General features: G+C 43.5%; 1 protein-coding gene and 1 non-coding gene across 2 annotated transcripts in view; both read right to left on the bottom strand.

The window, feature by feature from the left end:
• Positions 1-24,474, bottom strand: part of Tspan5 (tetraspanin 5) — a 164,287-nt gene that overhangs the window by 13,562 nt on the left and 126,251 nt on the right. The window contains exon 2 of the mRNA XM_076864432.2: positions 18,134-18,184. Coding sequence (XP_076720547.1) covers positions 18,134-18,184 — 51 coding nt within the window. The remainder of the gene's footprint in view (positions 1-18,133; positions 18,185-24,474) is intronic.
• Trnag-ccc (transfer RNA glycine (anticodon CCC)) lies at positions 11,320-11,392 on the bottom strand. Its single transcript has one exon. It is a non-coding gene; the product is annotated as a tRNA-Gly (tRNA).

Genomic DNA, 24,474 nt, shown 5'->3' with positions numbered 1-24,474 from the left:
ACTCCATCACTTTCAACCCTTTGATTCGCCTATCCCAAGACTAACCCAGAGTGGTTTTATTTCTCCACAAACAACGTCACTTCTTTCTGAAATCCTCTCTCTTGAGTACGAGACCACATCAAATACCACTCACAGAACCTATGTTAGAAATTATGAGATTTTTTTTCTCCAAAATGTAATGTCATACTTACTGTTCATTCATACAAAGACCAGAGACTACTGTTTTGAAACTGTGAGTCTTAAACATCCAACATCACCAATACTTTATTTTCTTATTGTTTTGAACTCCAAAATCAAAATACCTCCAGAGTATTAGGGCTATAGTTTGCTGTGTGGATTGCTGTAAAGTCCTAATATTAAATATTTTTGTTTTCAAAGCACTTATAACAACCTAGAACAGGAAGAATTCATCTGTTTTTATATGTGATGAAAATGGAACCCAAAGCAGTTTGGGAATGGGCTTAAATCATACAGTGATTTTTGGGAATCAGACCAGACTTTCTCAGTACTGGTTCCCTATCATGTTGGTTGCAGTCATGTACTCGATTCCCAGTATGATCTAGTCAACACCTGAGTTCAGGAGTTTTAAGTTTCAAGCCTTTTTAAGTTTTCAGAAACATGTAGAGAAGAGGACTTGTTAGGTTTTTCTTTTTAGAGTGGTGTCAATCTAAGAACCCCAATAGTATATTAGTACTATAGCCATAATAAGGCTTAACCGAAGCAGAAAAGGTCAGGGGTTTAAGTGAAGTTTCAGACAAGGTCTGGGAGATCAGAGAAGCTTTGGGAATAAAGGGTGTATCCACCACCTTCAGCAGTGACATCATAGGAGGCAGCCACACCCTTCTCCAGAATACAACTGGTTTCTTAGGTTTCCAAGGTCTGAACTAGAATAGTCAGTCCAGGAGGAGAATGGGTGAAAGAAAAACACAAAACAATTCTCCACCTATACAAATGATGCCAAGAAAAAACTTGCCAGAAAAGTCGGACAAGATCCAGGAACCAGTGTTAAGGGTCCAGAGTGGGAAGGAAACCAATCTCTCCTCCTTACACAGGTGTTAAAAGGCTGAATGTTCTGCACCTGTTCAGCCATGGGAAGAAAGGGCTTTGTGGGTACATACTATTCTTAAAATATAAAAAGATAAAACTTCATTATGGGAGAAGACTTAGACTTTATTAATTTGGCACCTGAAAGAGGAGGTAGCAGAGATGGAAATGACAAAGGCATTGGTTCCATCTTAAGGAAGCATTTCAAAAACCATCGGGACTCTAGCAATGAAGAGAGAAGGTTGCCCTTAGGGTTACAGGTTTCCCTCCATGGGCAGCTGAGGCTGGGGACCTCTCAACTGTGTTCTAGGAAGGATTCGTAAAGTGGACAGGAAGTTGGGGCTTAATGACCTTTAGGCTCCTTCCAACTTAAGACTGTGCTATGATTTCATCCATTTTTAATGGGCTTTTTGTGACTCACACTCAAGTCTGAGCAAAGATCAAATTGTTCCCAAACACTCTTCCATGATTCTGGGTTGTACACAAAGAGCTCTGTGGACAACAGAGATAATTATCGGGGCGGTTTTGCAAAGCAAGCAAACAAACACCCATGTGCCTAAAATATCAAGAAAAAATTCCTCCCCAAAAGGCAAAAAATTATGATCCCAACGATCAGTAGATTCCTAGATCATTTGTCCTCTGGGGATTTAATTTGGAGGATGAGAATTTGGCTTCTCAGACAAACTCATTTTAATACTTACTCTCTCTAGCCTGCAGGGGCAATTTTAATTGAGAGGCCTTCAACTGTTTCCATGGAAACGACAATCATTTGGGGGCCTAGCTGGACTGCGGATTCTACTCATTTAATTCTAAATTCCAGCAAAAGATAGGGCTGGAGACAGATACTATGAAGAGCTTGGGGAACTATAATTCTGAGAAGCCTAAGATAGACTACCAAGAACTTTATTTTTATTGGATTCAGGATATACCCAGGTAGATATCGGTTGTAAACTAATTCTTTTTTTTTTTTTTGATGAAAAGAAGATATCTTTTATTTATTTAAAACATTTCAATTGACAAGCAAAATTATATGTACTTATCCTGCAAAATGTTTTAAAGTATGTATGTGCACACACACACACACACACGCATGCATGCACGCACACACACACACACACACACACACACACACACACACATACAGTAGAATGACTAAATCTAGCTAACATGCATTTCCTCACAGTTATCGTTTTTGTGGTAAGAATCCATTACATCCACTCTCAGCATTTTGCAAGAATTCAGTATATAATTAACTCAAGTCTTGAAGCACATAGTGTCGAAGTTGATGCCCAATAACAGTTTTCTCTCCCTTGGAATTGGGCTTACTACCTAAATGAAGAGGGAGAGAAGACAGCTCTTTCATCTGTGCCAAGTGTCCAAATGCTCACTGCGGAGCAGCAGATTACACAGAGATTCAGGTGAGCTGAACATCACCTAACAGCCATGACTCTGGATTACGAAAATAATGGGAGAAGATAGTTCGCCTTCCGTGTCTTCAAGAGGGGTCTCTCAATGTACATTGTAATTTTGTTAAGCTCAATTTGACAAATGAGAAAGAAGTGCTCGTACATGCTTGTGGAAGAATAATTATAATTAAAGCTTGTAGTTGACAAGAAGCTGGAAGAAAAAAAAAATCTAAGATTACAGTTGAGTCTGCCAAGTGATTTAAAATAGGCAGTCGGATTTGTGGTAAATCCTCAGGAATGTGCAAGAACAACACCGGCAGACACCTAGTCTTGGGGAAACCTGCAACACCTCCTCCTCCTCCTCCTGGAAGGATTTCTTCCCCCTCAATCCACTCCACAGCCCCCTGGGAGATGCCCTTCCTCACATGAGCCCACTGCCCCCATGAGAGCTGAGAAGCCTTGAGTCCCCTTATTGGGATGCCAGGATTTAGAAGAGGCATCTCTCTCCTGCGGCTGAAACTGTAAAATGCCAAACTCTGGAGCCATGTGCAGAATGTCATGTTTTTTTTTTACCACTTGGAGGAAAGTTAGCCTACAGTGAGAAACAGAAAGCCAGAGCTTAGGAAGAAACAAAGAAAGAGTAGGGAGGGAAAATTCCTGAAGGCAGAATAAATCCCAGGGCCTAGAGGTTGGAGGCCTGTCCTAGAGTCCTGAGTGTCACTCTGGGAATCCTCAGAAGACACCCTTTGATTGCTTAAGAGGGTTCTATGTGGGTCTTCTGTTTGCATCTGAGTTCTGCCCAACACAATAGTTTTGAACAAACCATGCTTCAGCAAACGTGCATGTGTGGGGCAGGGAAACATCAGGGAGTAGCACACACACAAATGGCCCTAACCAGAGACCACACTTAATTCAAGGGAAGAGAAGTGCTCTGGGGGCCAGGAGCACACAATGGTAAAAGGAAGTGCTGAATTTAGAATGGTCAATTTACCCCGCTGGCTGATATTTCAAGTCAACATAGCAACTAAACCAGCATTAATAGTCTTCGTTCATGTTAACTCCCTCTCAGTCCAGCATCATCAGTGAAATTAGCAGTTCTGGATGGAAGCTTCAGGTACTTTGTTACTGACATAATATGTACTTCCTTTAACTATTTGTTTTCTTTGACACAGAAGTGTTTCTGAACAGGAACATCAGAGACAGAATAAGAGCCAGAGATCAAGATTGCAGATTACAAGAAAAATATGTTCAAAAGGAGTACAGATTCATAATATAGGAGGAATTCTTAAACATATAATAAAGATATTAATAAGGAATGAAAGAAATGAACATATTCATAAGCACTCTTGATATTCAAACGGTATGTTTGAATATCACTGCTCTTAGTTCCCTTGGTCTTCTCTCCCACCTGTAGCCTACAGCTGTTGGTACAAGAGGCAGCACAGGTAAAAACAAATTGACCAGAACCTATGGCACTGCTATAAAGAAGAAATGAACAGCAGTCAGTTTAAAAGCTGAAAGAAACGAATATATTCAACATCTTGGCCATTCCACAAATTGGCTTTATCAACCTATAGCCCTAAAGAAATGATGCTCCAGTGAAAACAGGAGATTCCCACTTTCCATGAGGTATTCAACAGTATCCCTCAGCAGAGACAAATATGTGTCTAAACAGAAATAAGACATATTAATGGAACAGGGCGGAGGCAATCATCATTATAACAGAAGTAAAGCAGCCAGCAAACAAAAAGGTATCCGTGAGTGTCCATTATGGAACCAGGGAGACTGATATTCCATTCATTTAGACAGGCTGCTTCAGAGTGGGACAAAGAGCATTCCAGAGTCTTCAACCTGCACAAATCATAGTGTACAGCACTCCAGCTCCTGGGGCTCTTTTGCAGTTTCCTCCAAGATTCTAAATGTAGCAAGTAGGGTAGCTCAGACAAGGTTAAGGGTGGCACAGACCAACAGGAAACTGCAATAGTGACCACACTGTCTTTTTTCAAGTTTACATTTAAAAATGAAAACACAAAGACATAAAAACTGCATGTACTTATGGGGTAGCATGCCATGTTTTGATATGTCGTATATAAACTGTATAATGTTAAATCAAGGTAAACATCTACTCAAACATTTCTTTGTGGTGTCCACACTCAAAATCTTCTTTTTGAAATATGCAGTGCATTATCATTACCTATAGTCACCCTGCTGTGCAAAAGCACATCAAAGCTGCTTATTCCTATCTAACTATAACTGGATGCCCAACCTTTCATCATCCCACTTTCACCCCTACTCTCCCTGGCCCCCAGATACCACACTCTCTGCTTCTGTGAGTTTGCTTTTTTTAGGTTCCACATATAAGTGAGAGCATGTAGAATTTGTTTTTCTGTGCCTGGCTTATTTTGCAGCATAATGTCGTATAAATGATGGAATTTTTTGAAAGGCTGAACAGTATTCTTTATGTATACATACCACATTTTCTTTACCCAATCATCCAGTGATGGGTGCTTAGGTTGGTTTTCTTTCTTGGCTATTTTGAACAGCCATTTCAATGAATCCGGGACTGTGGAACTCTCTTCAGTATATTGAGTTCATTTCCTTTGGATATATACCCAGAAGTGGGATAGCTGGATTACATGGTAGCTCTCTTTTTAGTTTTTTGAAGAACCTCATGATGCCAGGGGGCTGTTCTCCATAATGGCTGCACTAATTTTTACATTTCCACCAACACTGTGCAAGGATCCCCTTTACTCCACATCCAGGCAGGCACTTTTTATCTGACTACCTTACTTTGAATCCCCATTCCTCCTCTTAGTATCTATGTGATCTTGGGCAAATTGCCTCATCTGCCTAAGTCTCATTTTCCATATATGTGAAATGGTACCCTATATCATAAGATTATTATAAGGATGAAGAAAATACTCCAAGCAAATCCAAACATCAAGTTCTTAGCACATGATAAGAACTCAATAAAAGTTTATCACCCTTTATCACTATTATGTTAGAACAGGAGTAAGTCACTGGGTGCTACAGAGACATCTAAGAGAAATTTTAATCCAACTGTGTTGAAGAATCTATTTTGATGTGAGCACTTGTTCTCTCTGAGCCCCTTCTAAGGAAAGGCACAGCTATATCTGATGATCATTCCTAATGGATTTTTGGGAGAGGAACTGGGAATAATCTAAGACATGCAGAGAAGGGCAGGAGGGGGAAGCCATGAGTAAGCAAAATCCAGGAGCAGGAAGAAGCCACAAGACAGTGGAAGCCAAGAGCACATAGATGTGGCGCAGAGAAGAAAGAGAAGTCAGTGTCTGCAGTAGGCAGGTGGGTTCAATCAACAAGCAGGTACTGTGGTAGTGCATAGAACCAGGAGCACGGACACCTCGGCTGCCAGGGGGCTGACTGGACATACTGGGTGTTGGAGTCACTACCCTTGAATGACCTTCAGTTGCTGGTCCACATCCTGTGCCCTGTGAGATCTGGCTGTCCCATGGTTTGATGAACATAGTATGCCTTAGAAAGAATGTGAAAAATCATCCAACCTCCCCATTTATGTCCATCTCCTCATCAGTACTTTAATCATTCAGCTAGGAATTTAAGCAGCTTCTCCCTATGGTTCTGCAACAAAGGAATATGCTCTGAGTAACGATTTCTTCCTGACAGAGGTTTCTAGGCATGGGCATAAATGGAAAAGGCAAACAAAGCTCCAGAGGGTTCCAAACCAATAAACTTCAGGAGTGTCTGTGTTTTTTTTTTTTTTTTTTTTTTTTACCATCAGCACAGAGCAGCCTCTGTGTGCCACCTGGCAAGTTTCAGCTTCTTCTCTGTCAACCCACACAGAAAAGAAATACAAAAATAGCACTAATACACCCCGAGGTCTGGGACTCTTCTGCTTTTGCGTATACAAGCACATTCCTTTCAACTGCTGGATGAGAAACAGAGAAGCAGGCATATGAAATGTGTATGCAAAGTCAGGCCAGATGGAACCCTTGGAGATTTATGAGACAGGGTCCTGATTCACACAGCCCTCCACAAATCAGGCCCTCCTGGGGTGGCACTGACAACACTTTCCCCAGAGTAAGAGGGAGATAAGCATTTTCTTCTTAAGAAAGGGAGACTAGGTCTGGCATTTCAAAGAAAATGCAGTGACTCAGGTGTGGTCTTGGAGAACTGGAATTGTGTTTCAAACAATGTCCACACAAAGACCAAGTAGGGGCAAGAGGACCACAGAGAAGCCTTCCCCTACAGAAATTTATCAAAGACCCTCAAAGAAAGTTACTTGGCAAAGCCACTCTGCAAAACCTCAAACCTTCACCTATCTAAGAAACTGATGCAGAGGCCACAGGAAGGACTAGGGATGAGAAGAAAGCTTGTTGGACCTGAAGAGTACCAGACATAAGGGAACAAGAGCAGCTTGGCTCATGGCCTGACAAAGAGGCAAGTCTTCAGGAAGACTGGCATCTTCAAAGACATGTGGTTCTTTCTTTCTCAGTTAATCTTATCAAGGAAGGTGACTGTGGTGATTGCTGGATGTGGTGACGCAGGCTTGTAATCCCCGCTTCTTGGGAGGCTGAGGAGGGAGGAGCATAAATTGGAGCCGCAAAGAGCCTATCTCAAAAAAAAATTCTTTTTTTAAATAAAAAAGGTAAGAAAAAGAAAAACAAAAAGGTTATCAGTGAGACTCAGTAATCTTTTCTTGCAGATAAGAATGGTCATGACCTGCCTTTCAGAAGGAATGATGATAATCTTTTTAGGTGATCTACATAAAATCCCACAACCAAGTAGCTGCTGCGCAGGCAGCTGCACCAAGTCCCATCAGCTGGTTGTCCACAGGCAGGAAAACCTCTCTCCCAGCATGCACTGGTGTGACTACTGTACAAACACGGGAATAGTCACATGCCAAAGTGCCACCTTTCAGAAGTTCTGCATGGTTTTCTAGCCATTCCTCAGAATGTTCATGTGCACATTCTGAAAAGGGAAGATGTACCTAGGAACATTCCAGGATAGCATAAAGTTTAAACGGAATAATAATAGAGACTGCTATGGACTGAATGTGTTCCTTCCCAAATTCATAGGTTAAAGCCCTAACTCTTAGTGTGATAGTAGATGGGGCCTCTGGTAGGTGGTTAGGTTTGGGAGGGTCTTGAGGATAGGAATCCCATGATGAGTTAAGTGTCCTTAAAAGAAGAGGAAGAGACGGAACCCACCCTCTCTTGCTCTGCCATGTGAGCATCCATCTGCCAACCAAGAGAGCCCTCCCCAGGAACTAAACTGGTCAGCACCTTAATCTTGGACTTACAGACTCTGGAACTGTGAGAAAGAAATGCCTGTGGTGAAAGCTCCCTAGTCTATTGTATTTTTGTCACAAGAGCCTGAGCAGACTAAGACAGGCTTTGATCCTGGTACTCCAAAACTAAAGTGGGAAAAAAAAAAAAAAAAAGCAAGGTCTAGCCTAGTGGCCGTGATCATCTATTCTGAAGCCATAGAGGTGTACAACTCATTTGATTGCTGAGTTCACACTCCAACAGGGATCGCCTGTGGGGGCCAGGTGTTGTGTTAATCATGGGCACTTAGAGTAAATGACACAGTGACTCCCTAGGGGAGCTGGGTCTAGAGGGGAGAAACCGAAACAGAGTGTGCTGCACAGAGGACCTGGCACCGTGTGTCATGGGGGCAGATGGAGGGGCAGGTTGTATCAGCAAGTATAAAGACAAGGTGACAGGTGTTGGCCCAACACGGCATCTATGTGTGAGTGTGACAAGTGGCGAGAGGAAAAGAGGCTGGCAGGGTGAGGCTGGATTTGCATCTACCGTATTTTGAGGAGAGAAAGGCCCAACCACTTGCACATGTAGAAAGTGCCCAGGCAGCAGTTAGGTGCCATGCAAGCACCTAAGGGGCTGTGGCAATCCAGGTGAAAGCTGCTGGGAGCCCGAGCCAAAGCAGTGACCAAAGAGCCACACTGCTGAGCACTGACTCAGCAGGACACAGAGCTCTCTGCTTTGCTTCATCCTCACAACAAACTCAACAGCTGGGCACAGGCATCCCCATGAGGAAACTCACAAGCTCACCCAGGCAAGAGAGTGGCAGAGCAAGAATTTTTTTTTTTTAAGGGAGAGAGAGAGAGAGAGAGAGAGAGAGAGAGAGAGAGAGAATTTTAATATTTATTTTTTAGTTTTCGGCAAACACAACATCTTTGTTTGTATGTGGTGCTGAGGTTCGAACCTGGGCCGCACGCATGCCAGGCGAGCACGCCACCGCTTGAGCCACATCCTCAGCCCAGAGCAAGAATTTGAGCCCAAGCCACCTGACCTCTGAACAGTGTGCTAACCACCCACTATGCCCTACTGCGCGAAGACAGCGGGCAGCAGTGGGGAAGGAGAGTCTTATCTCCAACCTAATAGCATGTATGTTTCCAAGATTTTAAGAAAAGTACATCAGATTTCACTGATCACCAGGAAGATCAAAGTGAGTAGGAGCTAATAAGCCCTCCTGCCCTCCATACTCTATCTCTACTCCTTTCTCTCACAGTCCCCAGTGAAATCAGGCAAGACTGTGTGAGGGGATGATCCTTCTCTGGAGAAAGCAGCTGCTGTGCTGAGTGATACTACTCTCAGGGGTGAGGGCAGGGTGGGGACACCTTCCTTCTGACTCTAACCCTAGTGAGAATATTCAAGGGGACCTTTGGAGCTCTGAATTGGGAGTCTGCAGTTGGGACACATGAAAATTAGGGTCTGACTGCCTGGGAAGGGCCCTAGGGTGTGTGGGCTGGCTCTTGCCCTGGGAATCCAGGGAGAGGAGCTGGCTGATGCTCTGGTGCCGGGCAGAGGTGCATGTGGAGGGGTACAGGTGGGGTGGGATGACCTCATTCACAGATAGTTGCGTCCAAGAGGAAACATGAGGGCAAAATGGAAGAGGCAGCTTGGGGTTGTCCTGACGCTCCTGTCAGATAGGGCTGCCCACAGGGTAAGAAGAGAACTCCGAAGGCAGAACTCAGAGGTACCCTGACTGAGGAAGAGACCAGGTCTGAGAGGAGGTTGCCAGGTGGCGACCCACCCAGATACTACCAAGCTCAGAGGAACCACCAGGCAGAGGAACTCAGCAGGGAAGTTTCAAAAAGACCAAGACATCACCCCCACTTTAACATCTGCCAGGCCCAGAATGCAAACCCCCATCCCACCCTGCCAGGGCAGGAAATGGGCAGGAGACTCTGGTGAGTGGGGGAGAGGAGAGGAGGAAGAGGGCCCGAGGCCCACATCCCCTCCCCTCCTCCAGGCCCAAGGCAGATGGGCCTGGGCCAGGGAGGACGTTGCTATGCAAAGTGAGGTTGGGCATTTTGATTGTTACCCAGTCCTGTGTAGTAACTGAGCCTGGATCTGTGCCTCAAAGTGAAGGAGGACAGTGACAGATACCTGTGAATAAACCACAAAACCATTGAAATTTTGACCAACCTGAATTTTCTTAGGGAAGTTCCTTTGAATAAAATTTAAAGGGAGGTACAAAGAGAGAAAAAAAAACCTATTTTTTGTGACATGTCATGTACTGTTGACATGCTGATTACAGCAGGTCAGAGCACGGGTGATTTTCCAGGCACTGACCAAGAGCTGTTTGCCATCCAGCTCTTCAGATGCAACAGGGAATGAACTTGAGAGGATCATGTGGATAATTGAGAAGGAGAGAGGCAGACGAACATACTACATACTACGCTTCCGTCAATAAAATGAAATCTTTGCAGAAGTCTTTTCAGTATGTCAGAGATATCTCCCCACCGCGCCTTGAAAGCGGAGGAGTCCATTTTCCTATTCAAGTCATCTGGGTGACCCTCCCACCCGCTACCTACTCCAGACAAGAACTTGAACTCCCTAAAGCACTGAATCTCACTGTCCCTAATGTCCTTTCCTGGAAAGATGGGGAAGGATTCTCAGGGTGATTCTACTGTGGGACCATGATAGGAAGCAAAGGGAGGGTTCTAGAATGAGACTTACAGTCCCAGGGTGTGGGCTGGAAGATGCCTCCAGGAGAAAGAGTCTTTCCTATTTGCAGGAAAGCCACGGAGAGAAGCAACCCGGGGGGTTAAGTTCCCATTCTTTTAATTTCTCCCTCCCAGAAGGAGCTCTGAGCACCAGATCTTTCCTTCCCATTCTGCCCTAGAGAACCCAACCCAGGGAGCACAAGGGCAGGCAGGAAGCACTGAAAGGGAAGTGGAAGGAAAGGGGCCAGATGTCCAGCTTAACATCTCCAGGCCTCCAGTTTCTTCACCTTTGAAACAGAATGCCATCCTTCCCTTTCAGAAGTGAAAATGAAACCCCTTTATACAGAGCTATTTTTTCCTGTGTAGCATTTTCCAATGTATAAAGCTCTTTTGCATGTTCTCATTCATTTTGTCACAAACATCTTCTGGGTGGTCACCGTAAGGCCTAGTGCTACAGAAAAGGAGACAGGCACCCAGGCCTGGTTATCCCCTCTGCCCAGTGGCCAGGGCTATGTTCAAGTTTGCAGGATGAGCAACGGGAACCTCATACTCCCTAAAGGTCAGGGAAGGCAATTTTCCTATTCCCAAAAGCCCGATTCTTCCTTCCCTCAACAACTTGACTGGCCCTGTCCTCTCTTGGAACTGATAGTCATGTATGGCTCTCCCTCCCAGCCCATCCAAGAGCTATGTAATAAGTTGGGCAAAAGGGAAAAGGAAAGGCACCTTAGCTTTCTCATGAAGTGAGGGAACCACATATAGATTTCCACTTCTGTGACAGAAACAAGTGGCTATTTTCTCTTCTGATGACTGGAATTTATGAATTTGCCGTTTCTTTTTTTAAAAATATATTTTTTTATTTGTAGATGGACTCATATCTTTATTTTTTATTTATTTGTTTTTATGTGGTGCTGAGAATTGAACCCAGGGCCTCATGCGTGGGAGGCAAGTGCTCTACCACTGAGCCACAACCCCAGCTCTGTGAGTTTGCCCTTTCTAAGACTGTGCCACTCTCACATCCGACATTAGAAACCACATGTAATTTTACATCCTCTATGCGATAAGAAGTCTCAATATAGGTCACTAGTGATCCCAAGAAATTACTGACTTTTATAATTCAGTGATAGAGGCCACAAAATAAGCAGGGTTTATAAGAATGCTTTCATTGTTCATTTGCTTATTCTTTCATGAACAATATTTCTTGAACACCACCACATGCCATTTAACGTTCTAGGTACTAGAGTATAGCAGAAAACAAAAATTCCTTCAGTGAACTTGCTTTCTAGTGAGGAATGCTCTCTATAAAAGAGCCTACTAGGCACAGGACAAGCAGGTACAAAGGCCCTGGGGTGGTGGGGCATGTTTGGATATAGGGGAATGGACCACAGAAATGGAGGGCTCAGTGTGGGAGGTGAAGTCAGAGAGGCTGTGGGCACCGCATATGGCTTTGAATAAAACGACAAGCTCACAGGAGGCTTTGGAAGGAGAAGCTACAGGATCCATCTTACATTTTTAAAGGTTCATTCTGACTGCAACATGGAGACAGGCCTGGGGTGGGTAACAGGATATGAGCAGAGGCAGAGAAATAACTGGAAGGTTTCTGAACTCATGCAGGCAGGATGTCGTGGCTGGTTAGACCAGGGCAAAAACAGTGGCGGTGGTGAGAAGAAATGAGATTCTCAGTATAGTTTCGAGGTACAGCTGACAGTGCATTTGCCTATATATGGAACGTGACAAGAAGAAAAGAGAGAATGGTGTCAAGGTTATCTGAACAAGTGGAAAGATGGAGTTGCCATTTACTGCAATTTTGAAGGGCTGATGGGTGGGGGCTGGGATAGGAGTGCTCTCTCAGATGTGTGTTTCAGAAGCCCTTGGGACACTGAAGTAGAGACCTCAGGTGTGCCCCTGGGTATGAATCTGAAATTCAGATGAGGTTGGGACCAAAAGTATAAACTTGGAAGTCAGGCATGATGCCTAGTACGCAGGCCCCAAGCCTAGCTGGGATCTCTGGAAGAAAGGGAAGACACAGCAGTGGTCTCAGGCTACAGTGTGGGGCAACTACACTTTAGAGGTGAGGGAGGTGAGGGAGGTGAGGGAGGTGAGGGAGGTGAGGGAGGTGAGGGAGGTGAGGGAGGTGAGGGAGGTGAGGGAGGTGAGGGAGGTGAGGGAGGTGAGGGAGGTGAGGTAGAAGCACCAAGGCTGTGTGGGAAGGCACTGCCTGCAGGTGGGAGCAGCAGGAGGAAGACAAGTGAGGAAAGTGTTTCTAGAAGAGAGGAACAAGGTACCCTGCCTCCATCCCTGCTCTGCTGATAAGGGACCCATGTATCTGGGTGAGTACATGATATGCTCCAGGATCTAGGGTAGACTCGGTGAGACACTGCCAAGTGTCACTAAGTCCTGAGGTTGGTTACTCAGAAAAAGGGAAGGATACAGGCTATCTACAAAGACAGGGTACAGAAAAAGTAGTCTGATGCAATGGCAAATAGATGGCTTGATTGCCAGGCATGGTGGCACCTGCCCGTAATCCCAGTGACTCAGGAGATTGAGGCATGAGAATGGCAAGTTTGAGGCTAGCCTCAGCACTTTAGCGAGGCCCTAAGCAACTTGGCAAGACCCTGTCTCAAAATAAGAAATAAGAAGAGTTGTGGATGTGGCTCAATGATTAAGTGACCCTGGTTATAAGCCCCAATTAAAAAAAAAAAAGAAAAAGCTTGACTAATGACACCCAAGAGCAAACATAAATGAATGAGTGTCACCTCTGGAGAAAATCTCAGCTATGTCCTTGGCCTGCTCAAAATATCAGTGGTTTTTACCAGTGACAACTAGAGGCTTGTCCCAGGGTCCCTCCCAGACTTACTGAACTGGAATTTCCAGGTGGCATGGGGGCCAGGAACAGGCTACAGGAAGGCCTCATGCAAAAGGAGGAATTAAGGGAGGATGCTGACCAGCTAAAGCCAAGCAGAGCGGAAAGGTGACTTGCTGGAGGACATTCAGGCTTCAGAGCCATCTCAGCAAGTGCAGACAGGTGGGCTGACATATCAGTGTGTAAACGAGCAATCTTGCGTTTGACTTTGAAAACCAGCCAGACATAAGGTGGTAAGGCAGCCAGATCTGTGACCAGCCTGGGACTGTCAGCAAGCTGTGGATTCTGTGATCAACAACAGTGGGTGTCAAGCTTCAAAGACATCTCATGATGTGAGAGGGGGTGTGATGCAGCCTTATTCTCTATGTCCCAAAAGCATCCTGTTCAGAGTACAGACACACTCAGGGAGGCCAAGGAGCGTGACCAAGACGGAAAAGGGACTCCAGCCCAGGCCTGTGAGGATCACCCAGAGAAGCTGTTTAGTCTGGAAATTCCAAAGGAACCAGACCTCCACCCTGAACTGCCTCAAGGGCTAACATGTGGAAGGACTTTTGCTGTAGGATCCAACCAGTAGATCTAGAACCAATGAGTGACATGAGACCAATTTGATGGAAGGAAGCTCTTTCCAATAGTAGGAGCAACCCAAAGAGTCAGAAATGGTGGATAGTTTGCTGTGAGAATTATTAAATGTATGTACACTCCTAACTAGCATTTATGGTAATGTCTTGTTTTATGCACATGTATGCATATATTTATATATATTATATATGTGTGTGTGTGTGTGTGTGCGCGTGCGCACGCGCACATGCATACCCTTCCTACGATTAGGTAAATTCTCTGCTGACTGAAAACATCTTATCTTCATATTCCTAGATCCAGAATAGCCCTGTCACATCTATGTGCTAAATAATCTTATTTGAATGAATGAGTTCATTATGGCTGGATGTTGCCCGAGTGTTGTTATAGAGGTGATTCATGCTGCGCAACTATAATGTTCTTCCAAACAGCAGGTCCTATGATCACTGAAAAATTCCACATAAACCTGCTTTCCCTGGAGACAGGCATCCTTTGCCTATTCACAGACAATTTGGAATTTAGATAAAATGAATTATCTAATAATTATGTCTAACATTCACTCTAGGTTTAAAACTCTGACGATCTTAAAAATTAAGTATGAGTGGTAATAATTTTTGTCACCAAAGTTTCTGTACTCCATGTTAATATGTTTAAAGCCCCATCTAAGCTGAGTGTGGTGCACACCTGAAATCGCAGTTACTAAGGAGACTGGGGCAGGAGGATCAAAGTTTAAGGCCAGCCTGGACAATTTAGCAGACCCTGTATCAAAATAAAAACTAAAAGGACTGGGGATGTAGCTCAGTGGTAGAGCGTCCCTGGGTTCCACCCCTACTACTGCTAAATAAATAAATAAAATAAAATATAAAGCTCCATCTGTTTAGGAAATCTGATCCTTGCAGTGGAAATCGGATCCTTCCATCTGTGACCCAGTTTAAGGGCTTTCGCTCCAGGCTACCTTTAAATATCTTGGTCTGGGGCATTTACTGTTTCACCCACTGATATTATCAGCTTAGCAGGGGCACACTTGCCTGCTGCCCTCAAACTGGTTGAGATTCTCCTCAAAACATCCCAGCGTGGAGGTTAACCCAAAGGAGTTCAAGTTCAATGGCGTGGCCTTTGTAGTTACTAAGGTCATCTATGCACATCACATCCTCCTTAAGAGAACCCCAAATAAATCCAGTCCTCTCTGTTGCATGGGTCTGAGCTTGGAACACCTCTAAAATTTGAGGTAGCTTTCGAAACCATCCTCTGCTGTTGCCTCCATGCAGGAGCCAAGGTGCTGTAGTCAAGCTTCCAAAGGAAAGGGCCACGTCTCCAGGGAGCCTGAACCTGGGCTCACCACGAGCTTATCAGGTGAGATAAGTGGTCCCATTGCACAAACAAGGAAAGGGCATCTCAGAGAAGTAAACCCAGTTGCCCAAAAGTCACCTGGAGGAGATGGTGAATGGAGGAGCCAGAATTTAAACTCACGTCTATTCAGGCTGCTACAATCAACACCACAGACAGGTGGCTTAAATAACACTATTATTTCTCACAGTTCTGGGGACTAGGAAATCCAAGATGGAGATGCTAACAGCCTTGGTGCCTAGTGATGGTTGATTCTTGGTTGATTTCTGGTTATGTACTCTCCTAGCAGTTGAGGGTAGTGGGGAAGAGATCCCTCTACCATCTCCTCTGATAAGGACATAATCCTATTCATGAGAGCTCTACCATCAGGACCTATTTGCATCCCCACAGCCTCATCACATTGGGGAAGAAGGCCTTGACATTTAGATTATGTAGGGGCACAAACATTCAGTCTGTAGCCAACCCCAAAGCTTGGTTCTTTTCCCACATAGCAACCAAGAGTTAGATGGGGATCCTCCCTTACCAAAATGCCCTGGTGGCTCCTCTCATTCCTAGAATACACCCAAATTGGTCTCTGCCTACCTCTCCAGTCATAGCCCCTATTTCCTGCCCTTGCTCCTTCCTGTCACTCAGTGGAATCACCCAGGCCCTGCCTCAGGACCACTGCACTTGCTATCCCTCTTCTGGAATGCTCCTATCCCATTACTCTGCACAGTTCTCTTACTTTCTCTGGTCTCTGCTCCAGTGCCACTTTCTCAGGGAGGCTGTTGCCAAGGACTCCATCTAGAAGAGACTCCAAAAGTAGCCCTCACCCTACACTTAATGTTTCTGAGCCCACAGTCCAATTCCAAGCACTCACCAGTACCTAGGTGCATATTCTTGGCCAATTACCTGCTTCCGGTCAATGTCCCACTAGAATGAAAGCTCATTTCCTGTTGCATTCCCCACGCCCAGGTCAGAGACATGCAGCCAGTGCTCACAAAACTGGGTTTTTGTGTGTCTGGACACTTCTTTATTCCCTGCTACTCTGATCTGGTCCTTGCTCATGAAGTTCTGCTACACATTAGCTAGGTGACTTGGCAGGTAACTCCAGACTTCAAGAGAAACACTGTGTCACCCCTTGCTCTGGATTTGTGAGACTAGAAGTTTGTGATTTTATCAGAAAAGAGACATTTAAAAGGCAACGAATGAAATAAAAGATAATTATATTTCATCAAAAAACCCTATAAAATGATCAACTGTTTATTGCTAGAATAGGCAATTAGTTCATTTAATACCTCCCAGCAGTTTTTCAAAGCAGATAGAAATGGACACTTATTAAAGGAGTTATAAAAAGCTGTGTTATCTGGCATTTAATGAACCACAGGGCTTTTAAAAGGGAAATTTCTGTGATTCCACCAATACAAATCCCTAAGCTTAACTGGGATGAGGTGGAAGCTAATCATAATCCAAGAGAAGATTAGTATTCAATGGAAAAGTTTCTGGAGATAAAATTATCTGTTTGGGGAACTTAATTTGTCTTACTTCATGTAAAATCACAGTCCTGCCTCAGAAGCATGCAGGGCAGGTTCATTTTCCAAGAAAATGTTTTATATACTACAATGGCATTTTGTAAATAAATCTATCTCTCTTTTTTTGTGGGGGAGGGAGGTACCAGGGATAGAACCCAGGACCTCGCACATGCTCTGTAAGTGCTCTGTACCGCTGAGCTGCACCTCCGCCAAGAGCACATTTTCAAAATTCAGTATTTGAGTTTCGTTTTAGGAGGTCTATCTGAAGGTGTATCTGCATGTTGTTTTAGTTGTGGAGATTCCCACTGGCATCTGAAGGTCTTTTGTTTGCTGGAACTTCTGAGTGTTTCCCTCATTTTTATCTACTGATAATGGTCCTTAATACATCTATCACTTCAAAAGAACTTTTGGCTTCAGGCCTGATCAGGCTCCAGGGTGAATACCCAAGAGATGAAGCAATAGTCTTCTGGGAAAAGTTCAGCTCACTCCTTAAAGTTTACAAGAACTTTTAACTAACCAAACACCCTTGCTCTCTCACCAGGTAGATGACAGCGAGGCTTGACTGTAGCAAATACCAGGACAGATCAAGGCTGCCGGCGCTTTCACTTCCAAATAAGGAAGATTAAAAGGGTTTGCATTCATTTTTGAATTCTAGTGGTGGCCTTAGTAGGGGAAGTTGTAGAGAAAAATTAAAAGATGCAATGGAAAGTCTAGTGGAGGTGTTAACATGGGGCATCATCCTCAAGTATGCTGCTTGGAACAGAAACAGGCCCCAGCACTGCACCAGCCCTCTGTAATGTAGAACACGTTACTCTGAATTTCCAGATTTCTCCCTTTACTATGCTGTACTTGGCAATTGACTTTGAACATTTCTTAATACTTAGAATTAGCATCCACCTATTTGCATTTTTTAGCATCATTGATGAATTTATCTGATCTTCAAACATAAATTTTTATCTGGCTTATTTCATAACCCATGCTAATAATTTATCACATAACACACTAAAAAAAAACATGTTTTATGGCTTGAGTCATCTTCTAAAGGGTTTTTAAAAAGTAAAGACAGAGAGGGGAGGATACAGGTTGTTTAGTGATATTTTCAAGCATTACTAAAATTTTTGTGCCTGAGTAAAAAATACTCTATGGGAACATGGATCTCTGGCCAACTGACTAAATTCCAACCACATTCTCTGTTGCACATGAATATTGTTACTTTTGTAATTATTTTGATGCAGTAATCATTTTAGGGTCCATCCCTATAGAGTCTTGGCAAATGTAACATTTATCTTTCAAGAATTCATTCTTTCATCAAAGAGCCATAATTCTTCACACTCTGAGGCCGTCGAAGACAAAAAAAAAAAAGACATGTCACGTACAGACTCTAACCAAAATGTGAACATTTTCATGATATTCAACTTACTTTTTCATTCCACGCCCAGAGTCCAATTCCAAGAAATGCTATTCCCAAAAACTGAAAGAAAGAAAGAAAGCAATGTCAGTATGAGGGTAAACACTGTATGTATAAGACTTCAATCAATTCTTCTGTCACTTCACCTGATTGGAAAATGGCTTCCTCTAAATCACCTTTACCAGGAAAAGAAATTCCTTAATCTCTCTGCCTTAAATTATTACAACATTAAGAAGGATGCTTAGAAGTCATTCAATGTAAAGAATAATACTTAGGTAGAAATACTTAGGTAGAAAGGTAGACCCCTACCCCATACTGGGGATTAAACCCAGCAGCACTTAACCACTGAGCCACACCCCCAGCCCCGTTTATTTTTTTTATTTTGAGACAGAGTCTCACTAAATTGCTTAGGGCCTCACTAAGTTGCAAAGTTTGGCCTCTAACTTGCGATCCTTCTGTCTCAGCCTCTTGAGTCACCAGAATTCCAGGCGTACACCCTCACAACAGGCATTAGGTAGAATCTTGAGTGAAATCAGTTATCAACAATGCAGAATGCTACTTCTGGGGGTAGGAGAGAAAACAGTGGTATTCCCATGAATCTAAGCCTGACATTCACTGGAAAACAGACAAGCAGCGCCTGAAGTCAGAGGAGCCACAATCCTCTCTTCTCCATCATAAACGGCAAGGGCATCCAGTTCCCCTGACAATTCTTTATCACTCCTTCAAAGGCAACAAGAATCTGATCAAGTTCAATTCCTAGAATCTTTTATTTTCAGAAACTTAAATTACTTAAATTGTATATCAGACAGCTTCCATGCCTCTTCCTGGTCTAAACTCAGTCCTCCAACTCCACGCATCACTTGACGCATCCAGTCCAGCAGAGGCGCAGCTCGTATACACCACACATCTCACAGTTCTGCCAATTAGCTGCATTGAGGATGGGAAAGCAGTGACAGGAGGGCAGCAGCTGACAACTGGGAAGACTTTCCACTTTCATTAATTCTCACTGTATCCCATCAGCTCTAAAATGCACATTTTCCTCCCTATATCTTAACAATTCTGAAACTGGAATGTGTCTTAAAGTTGATGGTATCTTATAGCTTGGTCCCCCACCCAGGATAGTACTTAAAATAATGGGGTGTCTTATCATCAGGATGCCACGGATTGGGTGGCGCACTACTCAGGGCTGCCCACCCACTGGGGCCCTGACTGGAGCTGATGTAAGTGGCTGTGAGGGAACATTCACCTCCCTCCTCACCTTCACTGTCAATGGTGACCCTGGATTTCCTTTCCAAACACTTAAGTGAACAGAGAGTGGGAAGGTGACAAGCAGGAGAAGTCTGATGGAGGCAGCACACACTGTTTGTTTTATTAACATCTTGATTAAGTTAAATGTCAGGCCAGCTGTCCAAGGAGAGGGTTTGCAGAGAACATGAGAGTGAGAGTGGTTATTCTTTAGGGTTTCAGGGAAATCCGAGAACTATCCACCTGGAGCGGGCTTTGCTGCTCACAGCAGGGAGTTACTGACATTTTGGAGGCAATGGCTAATAAATCCAAACCGGGGTGGGAAAATAGCAGGAGTAGAGGGAAAGAGGGAACTGAAAGAAGACAATTAACTACTCTGAAATGTGGCCATGTTTTTAAAAGTAGAACTTCCCAAAGCTCCCAACAATTATCTGACAATAAATAAGAGAGTCGGCAATACATACATAAACCCCTATACAGAAAAGCTTCAGCATGTCCTTGATCTATAAAAACCGAAGACCCTGTTCTTCCAACCCTTGCTCCTATAGAATGTTTAGAAATAATTCTTGTTTTCATCACTCTGGCAGAAAAACTGTGGTCAGAATGCCATTCCATGTGTCATTTCGGATCCCAAACAGCAAATGTACCCAAATAAAACAACTCAGTATGTTATAGTCATACTCATAGTGTTTTATGGTCATACTTATCATGCAAATAGAGGATCAACCGACAAGTGAATACACAGAACTCCACAGAACCTAAACAGCACCAGCATGCACAGCTGAAGCTCTGACTTCACTCATAATGACATCAAACTCATCCCAATGACATGGTGACTTTTTAATGTGAAAGCTCTTCATGGACAGTTGTTTGGTTATCTCCCCTGATGCAACACATAGTCCCTGCAAGCAATGGGTGGGATGTGGTGGCAAAAGGCATAGAGGTCAATTGTCCCTCTTGATGCTGAAGAGGGCAGAAGGTTACTGGTGAGGGCCCTTATCTAATTGTCAACATTTGTTTGTGTTTATTAGTTGCCAGGAGCTGTGCTTAGTGTCTTGTCGGCAATGCCTCTTTCATACTTCAGAACAATTTCATTTTGAAATAGACACTATTTTTACCCTCTGTTGTAGGAGAGAGGAAAATGAGGCTTGGAGAGTTTGCGTAACTTGTTTAGAGGCACAGAGCCTCTAAGTGGAGGGGCAGAAGTTGATTAAGATAGGCGCATGTTCTTACCACTCCTGAGAAGTGCCCATCCCCCCAACATAAATGTTGCAGCATTTAGGGTAAAAGTACATGGGATATGATCAGTACATCATAAATTCCTCCCCCAGCAAGCAGAGAAGGCATCAAAAAGGTAAAAAAGAGGCAAAAAGTCTTGCCTTCACCTAAGAACTGATTGTAGATCAGAAATTCTCTATCTTGGCGCCAGCCAAGGAGGGAAGGAGAAGGACAGAGAATTCACTGGGGGATTCGACTCCCTCCCCTTTAAATAAAATTCTCTTTTCTCTTTGCACTTTGAAAAACAACTTTTTTTCTTTTATGAATCATATAAATAGCATAGGACCCAATGGTTTTCTACCAAAAGGAGAGAGAAAAAAAATTCAGATTTAAAGAAGACCCACAATTTCCTTTACAATCTTGCTCCAATATTTCCTGCTTTGACTGTGACTTTCCAAACAAGTGTTTAAGAATTTGGAAAAAGAGTACAATCTTGAAGTAAGGGAAAACGCTGGATACCTAAGCAAGTGGGGCCTCAACTTGATACATACCTTTGGTGCTACATCACTAGCAAACGCCCTCCCAATTACTCTCAGCCCATATGTTTTGTTTTAAAATCAAATTGTTCCAGCTCCAAATAATTAAACAGAGAAGAGCCAAAAAACCAGAGACAGGCAGGCAGCACTCAAAGCACATGCAGTATCCCCTTCCCCACCTCCCAAAGAAAAGGCAACCATAAACTACCAAACTGACCTCATTCTGAAACCTAGAGAGGCTGACTTACAGGGAACAGCTGGGAACTCTTCAAGGCAACTCTTTATTCCCTTCAAATGGAATCAGAAATAATTCTGAGACATCGTCTCATTTGGCAATACATGCAAGTGTGCATTATGAATGTTTGTCCACCCAATTTTTGATGTTTCAAAATGAATAACAATAATTTTGCCAACATTGGTTGAATGTTAGTATGAGCTAAAGTACGTGCGGGTAAATGTTGCATGTATGCCAGATTTGAAGCTATAATATGAATAAAAAGAATGTGAAATATCTCATTAGTAGTTGTTTTATTATTGATTACATGATGAAATGATAATATTTTGGATCTCTTGGGTTAAATTAAACACTATAATTTATCCTGTTTCATATTCGCATTGAGAAATGTAAATATCATCTGTGGCTTATGTTATATTTCTATAGAATAGGACAGCACAACAACCCCATGCAGTCAGTACTGTCACCCCATTTTACAGATTAAAAAATAAGCTTAGGAATACTAAGTATTTTACCCCAAGATCACACAAGTTGGTGCCTGAGCAGGGTGGCTCAAAAAATCTGACTCCTCCACACTAGCTCAAAACTATTAGGGTCCAGGTTGAGTATTCCTTACTCAAAATGCTTGGGACCACAACTGTTTCAGATTTCAGAGGTGTTTTGTTTTTTGTTTTGTTTTTGGATTTGGGGACATTTGCCCAGACTTTACTGGTAGAACATCCCTATTAGAAAAAATTCTGAATCTTTTGAGCATGATATCATGTTGGTGCTGGGGATGCTCAAGCTGTACTTCCCTAATGTGCATAAAGTGTCTAGAGAATAAGCTCAGGAATGGAGAAGTGTAATGACTCTCATGCCCTAAGACCCTAAGTAGCTCCGTTAATGTCCAGGGATCAAAGTTATGCTCTCCAGAAAGGAAAAAGAATGGTGGAAACAGAATGGCTTGCTGATGAAAGCCCACCAGGCTTGGCAGACAAGATCCAGCAGGGTTGATCTTTGGAAAAAGCTGGAGAGGAAAATAGTGACAGGATGAGCACATCTGCTCACCTTTCTCTGAGCCCCCAAATGAAAGATCTCTTCTATATCTGTTTGTTTTTGTCCTGTCAGACCTCCAACATCTTGGATTCCATTTTTGTGCTACATTCCAAGTAGCACAAAAATGAATACTTCAAAAAGCCACTCATCCATCCATCCACAAAAAATCAAGTCCCTACTTCCCGCCCCACCCCCCGCCCCCTGTACTCCAATTGAACCCAGGGCACCATACCACTGAGTTCAGTCTCCAGTCCTTTTGGTATTTTGAGATAGGATCTTGCTAAATTGCCCCAGGTGGCCTAAAATTTGCAGTCCTCCTGCCTCAATCTCCCAAGTCACTGGGATTACAGGTGTTCCTCACCACATATGGTTTTGCTTCCTAATTTGTACTAGATGCTACTTTTCTCTTGAAATAAACAGAAGAAAACAGATACAAGCCAGGCATGGTGGCACATGCCAGGTTCAGCAACTTAGTGAGACCACATCTCTAAATAAGATATAAAAAGGGCTGAGGATGTGGCTCAGTGGTTAAATGCCCCTGGGTTCAATCCTTGGCAGGGGTGGGGGGGGGAGGAGGAGGAGGAGGAGGAGGAGGAGGAGGACGACAACGACTAAGAGGAAGAGGAGGAAGAAGAAGAAGAAGAAGAAGGAGAAGGAGAAGGAGAAGGAGAAGGAGAAGGAGAAGGAGAAGAAGAAGAAGAAGAAGAAAGAGGAGGAGGAGGGGGAGGAAAACAGATATAGTTCCCACCCACAATAAACTTACAATCCAGAGTGAGAAAGAATAATTAAATAATCAAACAATAAAAGGTAAAATTGTCCATGATTATGCTACAAAGGAGAAGCATTCAAGGTCAAGGAAGATTCTAAGAGGGGAGTAGATCCAGTGAGTGGTCTAGGAAGACTTCTTGAATGAGGGGTGCACAGACTGGATTCTGAAAGGTGAGAACAAGTAAAACAAGGAGGGGAAGAGTGTGTTTCAGGCAGCAGGAAGAGAATGTGGTAGGCTGGGGGGAGGAGGGGGAGGGGGAGTGCATGCCTATAATTCCAGCAGTTCTAAAGGCTGAGGCAGGAGGATTACAAGTTTAAGGCCAGCCTAGGCAACTTTGTGAGACCCTGTCTCAAAACAAAAAATTTAAAAAATAGGTGTAGCTCAATGATAGAGCACTCCTGGCTTCTATCTCCAATATCACCAAAATCTATGTGTTAAGAAAAGCATCACAAATAAACAGATCTGTACAAGGATTAGTGTCATTGGAGCCCAGAGAAAGAGGTGAGGGTGGGGGTGACAGGAAATTATGGCAGGTTTATAATTAGAGATGCCAGCACAGGCCAGCTCACAGGCTTTAAAAGGAATCCAGCCATCACCCCAGGAAGGGTAGGAAGCTACTTAAGGGCTGTCTCCGCATATGCTGGGCAGAGTGAGCTGAGAAGGTTCAGGCTTTGGAAAAACCCTGATGTGGGGTTGCAGAATAGGTTAGCACCCAGAGCAGATCCATGGGAACCCAAAGGAGCTGGTTTTGGAAATGCAGGTAAGACCTGGTCCTCTCCAGGAGTGGCAGAGAAGCGGTGGAATGGGGAGCTACTGAAAAAAGTAAAACTTAAGATCTTCAGTGGTGACTGGAGATGGTGGAGGTATAATACCTATGTTTCTGACATCTTCCACATGGAGATTATGGCTGCTCAAATTCCAAACGTTATGTCCTCTTGAACAAAAGAACTCTCAGACAATTAAGCTTGATATAGTGGTATATTCTGAAGGGCAATTTTCTTTTATGGGAATTTTGGCTGCTATTGGGATTCTCTTTGAAGCGAATTTTAGCCTATGTACTTTGAAAGCCTAAATTATTTAAAAATTTCTATACATTTCCACCCCCACTACTTGTATCCATAAAAAGAAGCAACTATAGTTTTGGTGCTCATCAAAGTTCATAGGAAGCTCCTAAATGGACACTTTCAATCCTCTTTGCTTAAAAAATAGCAGTTACATCCATGGCATCTGTCCAGCATCCTGTGAACAGACTCAAAATAACAATGTACAAGGTCAATACTGTTGAGGGAAATCAAAATCAGGTCAATCTTCTCAC

This window comes from Callospermophilus lateralis, chromosome 8 (genome assembly GCF_048772815.1).
Source record: "Callospermophilus lateralis isolate mCalLat2 chromosome 8, mCalLat2.hap1, whole genome shotgun sequence".
NCBI lineage: Eukaryota > Metazoa > Chordata > Mammalia > Rodentia > Sciuridae > Callospermophilus > Callospermophilus lateralis.
This window is presented reverse-complemented; position numbering and strand designations above follow the sequence as displayed.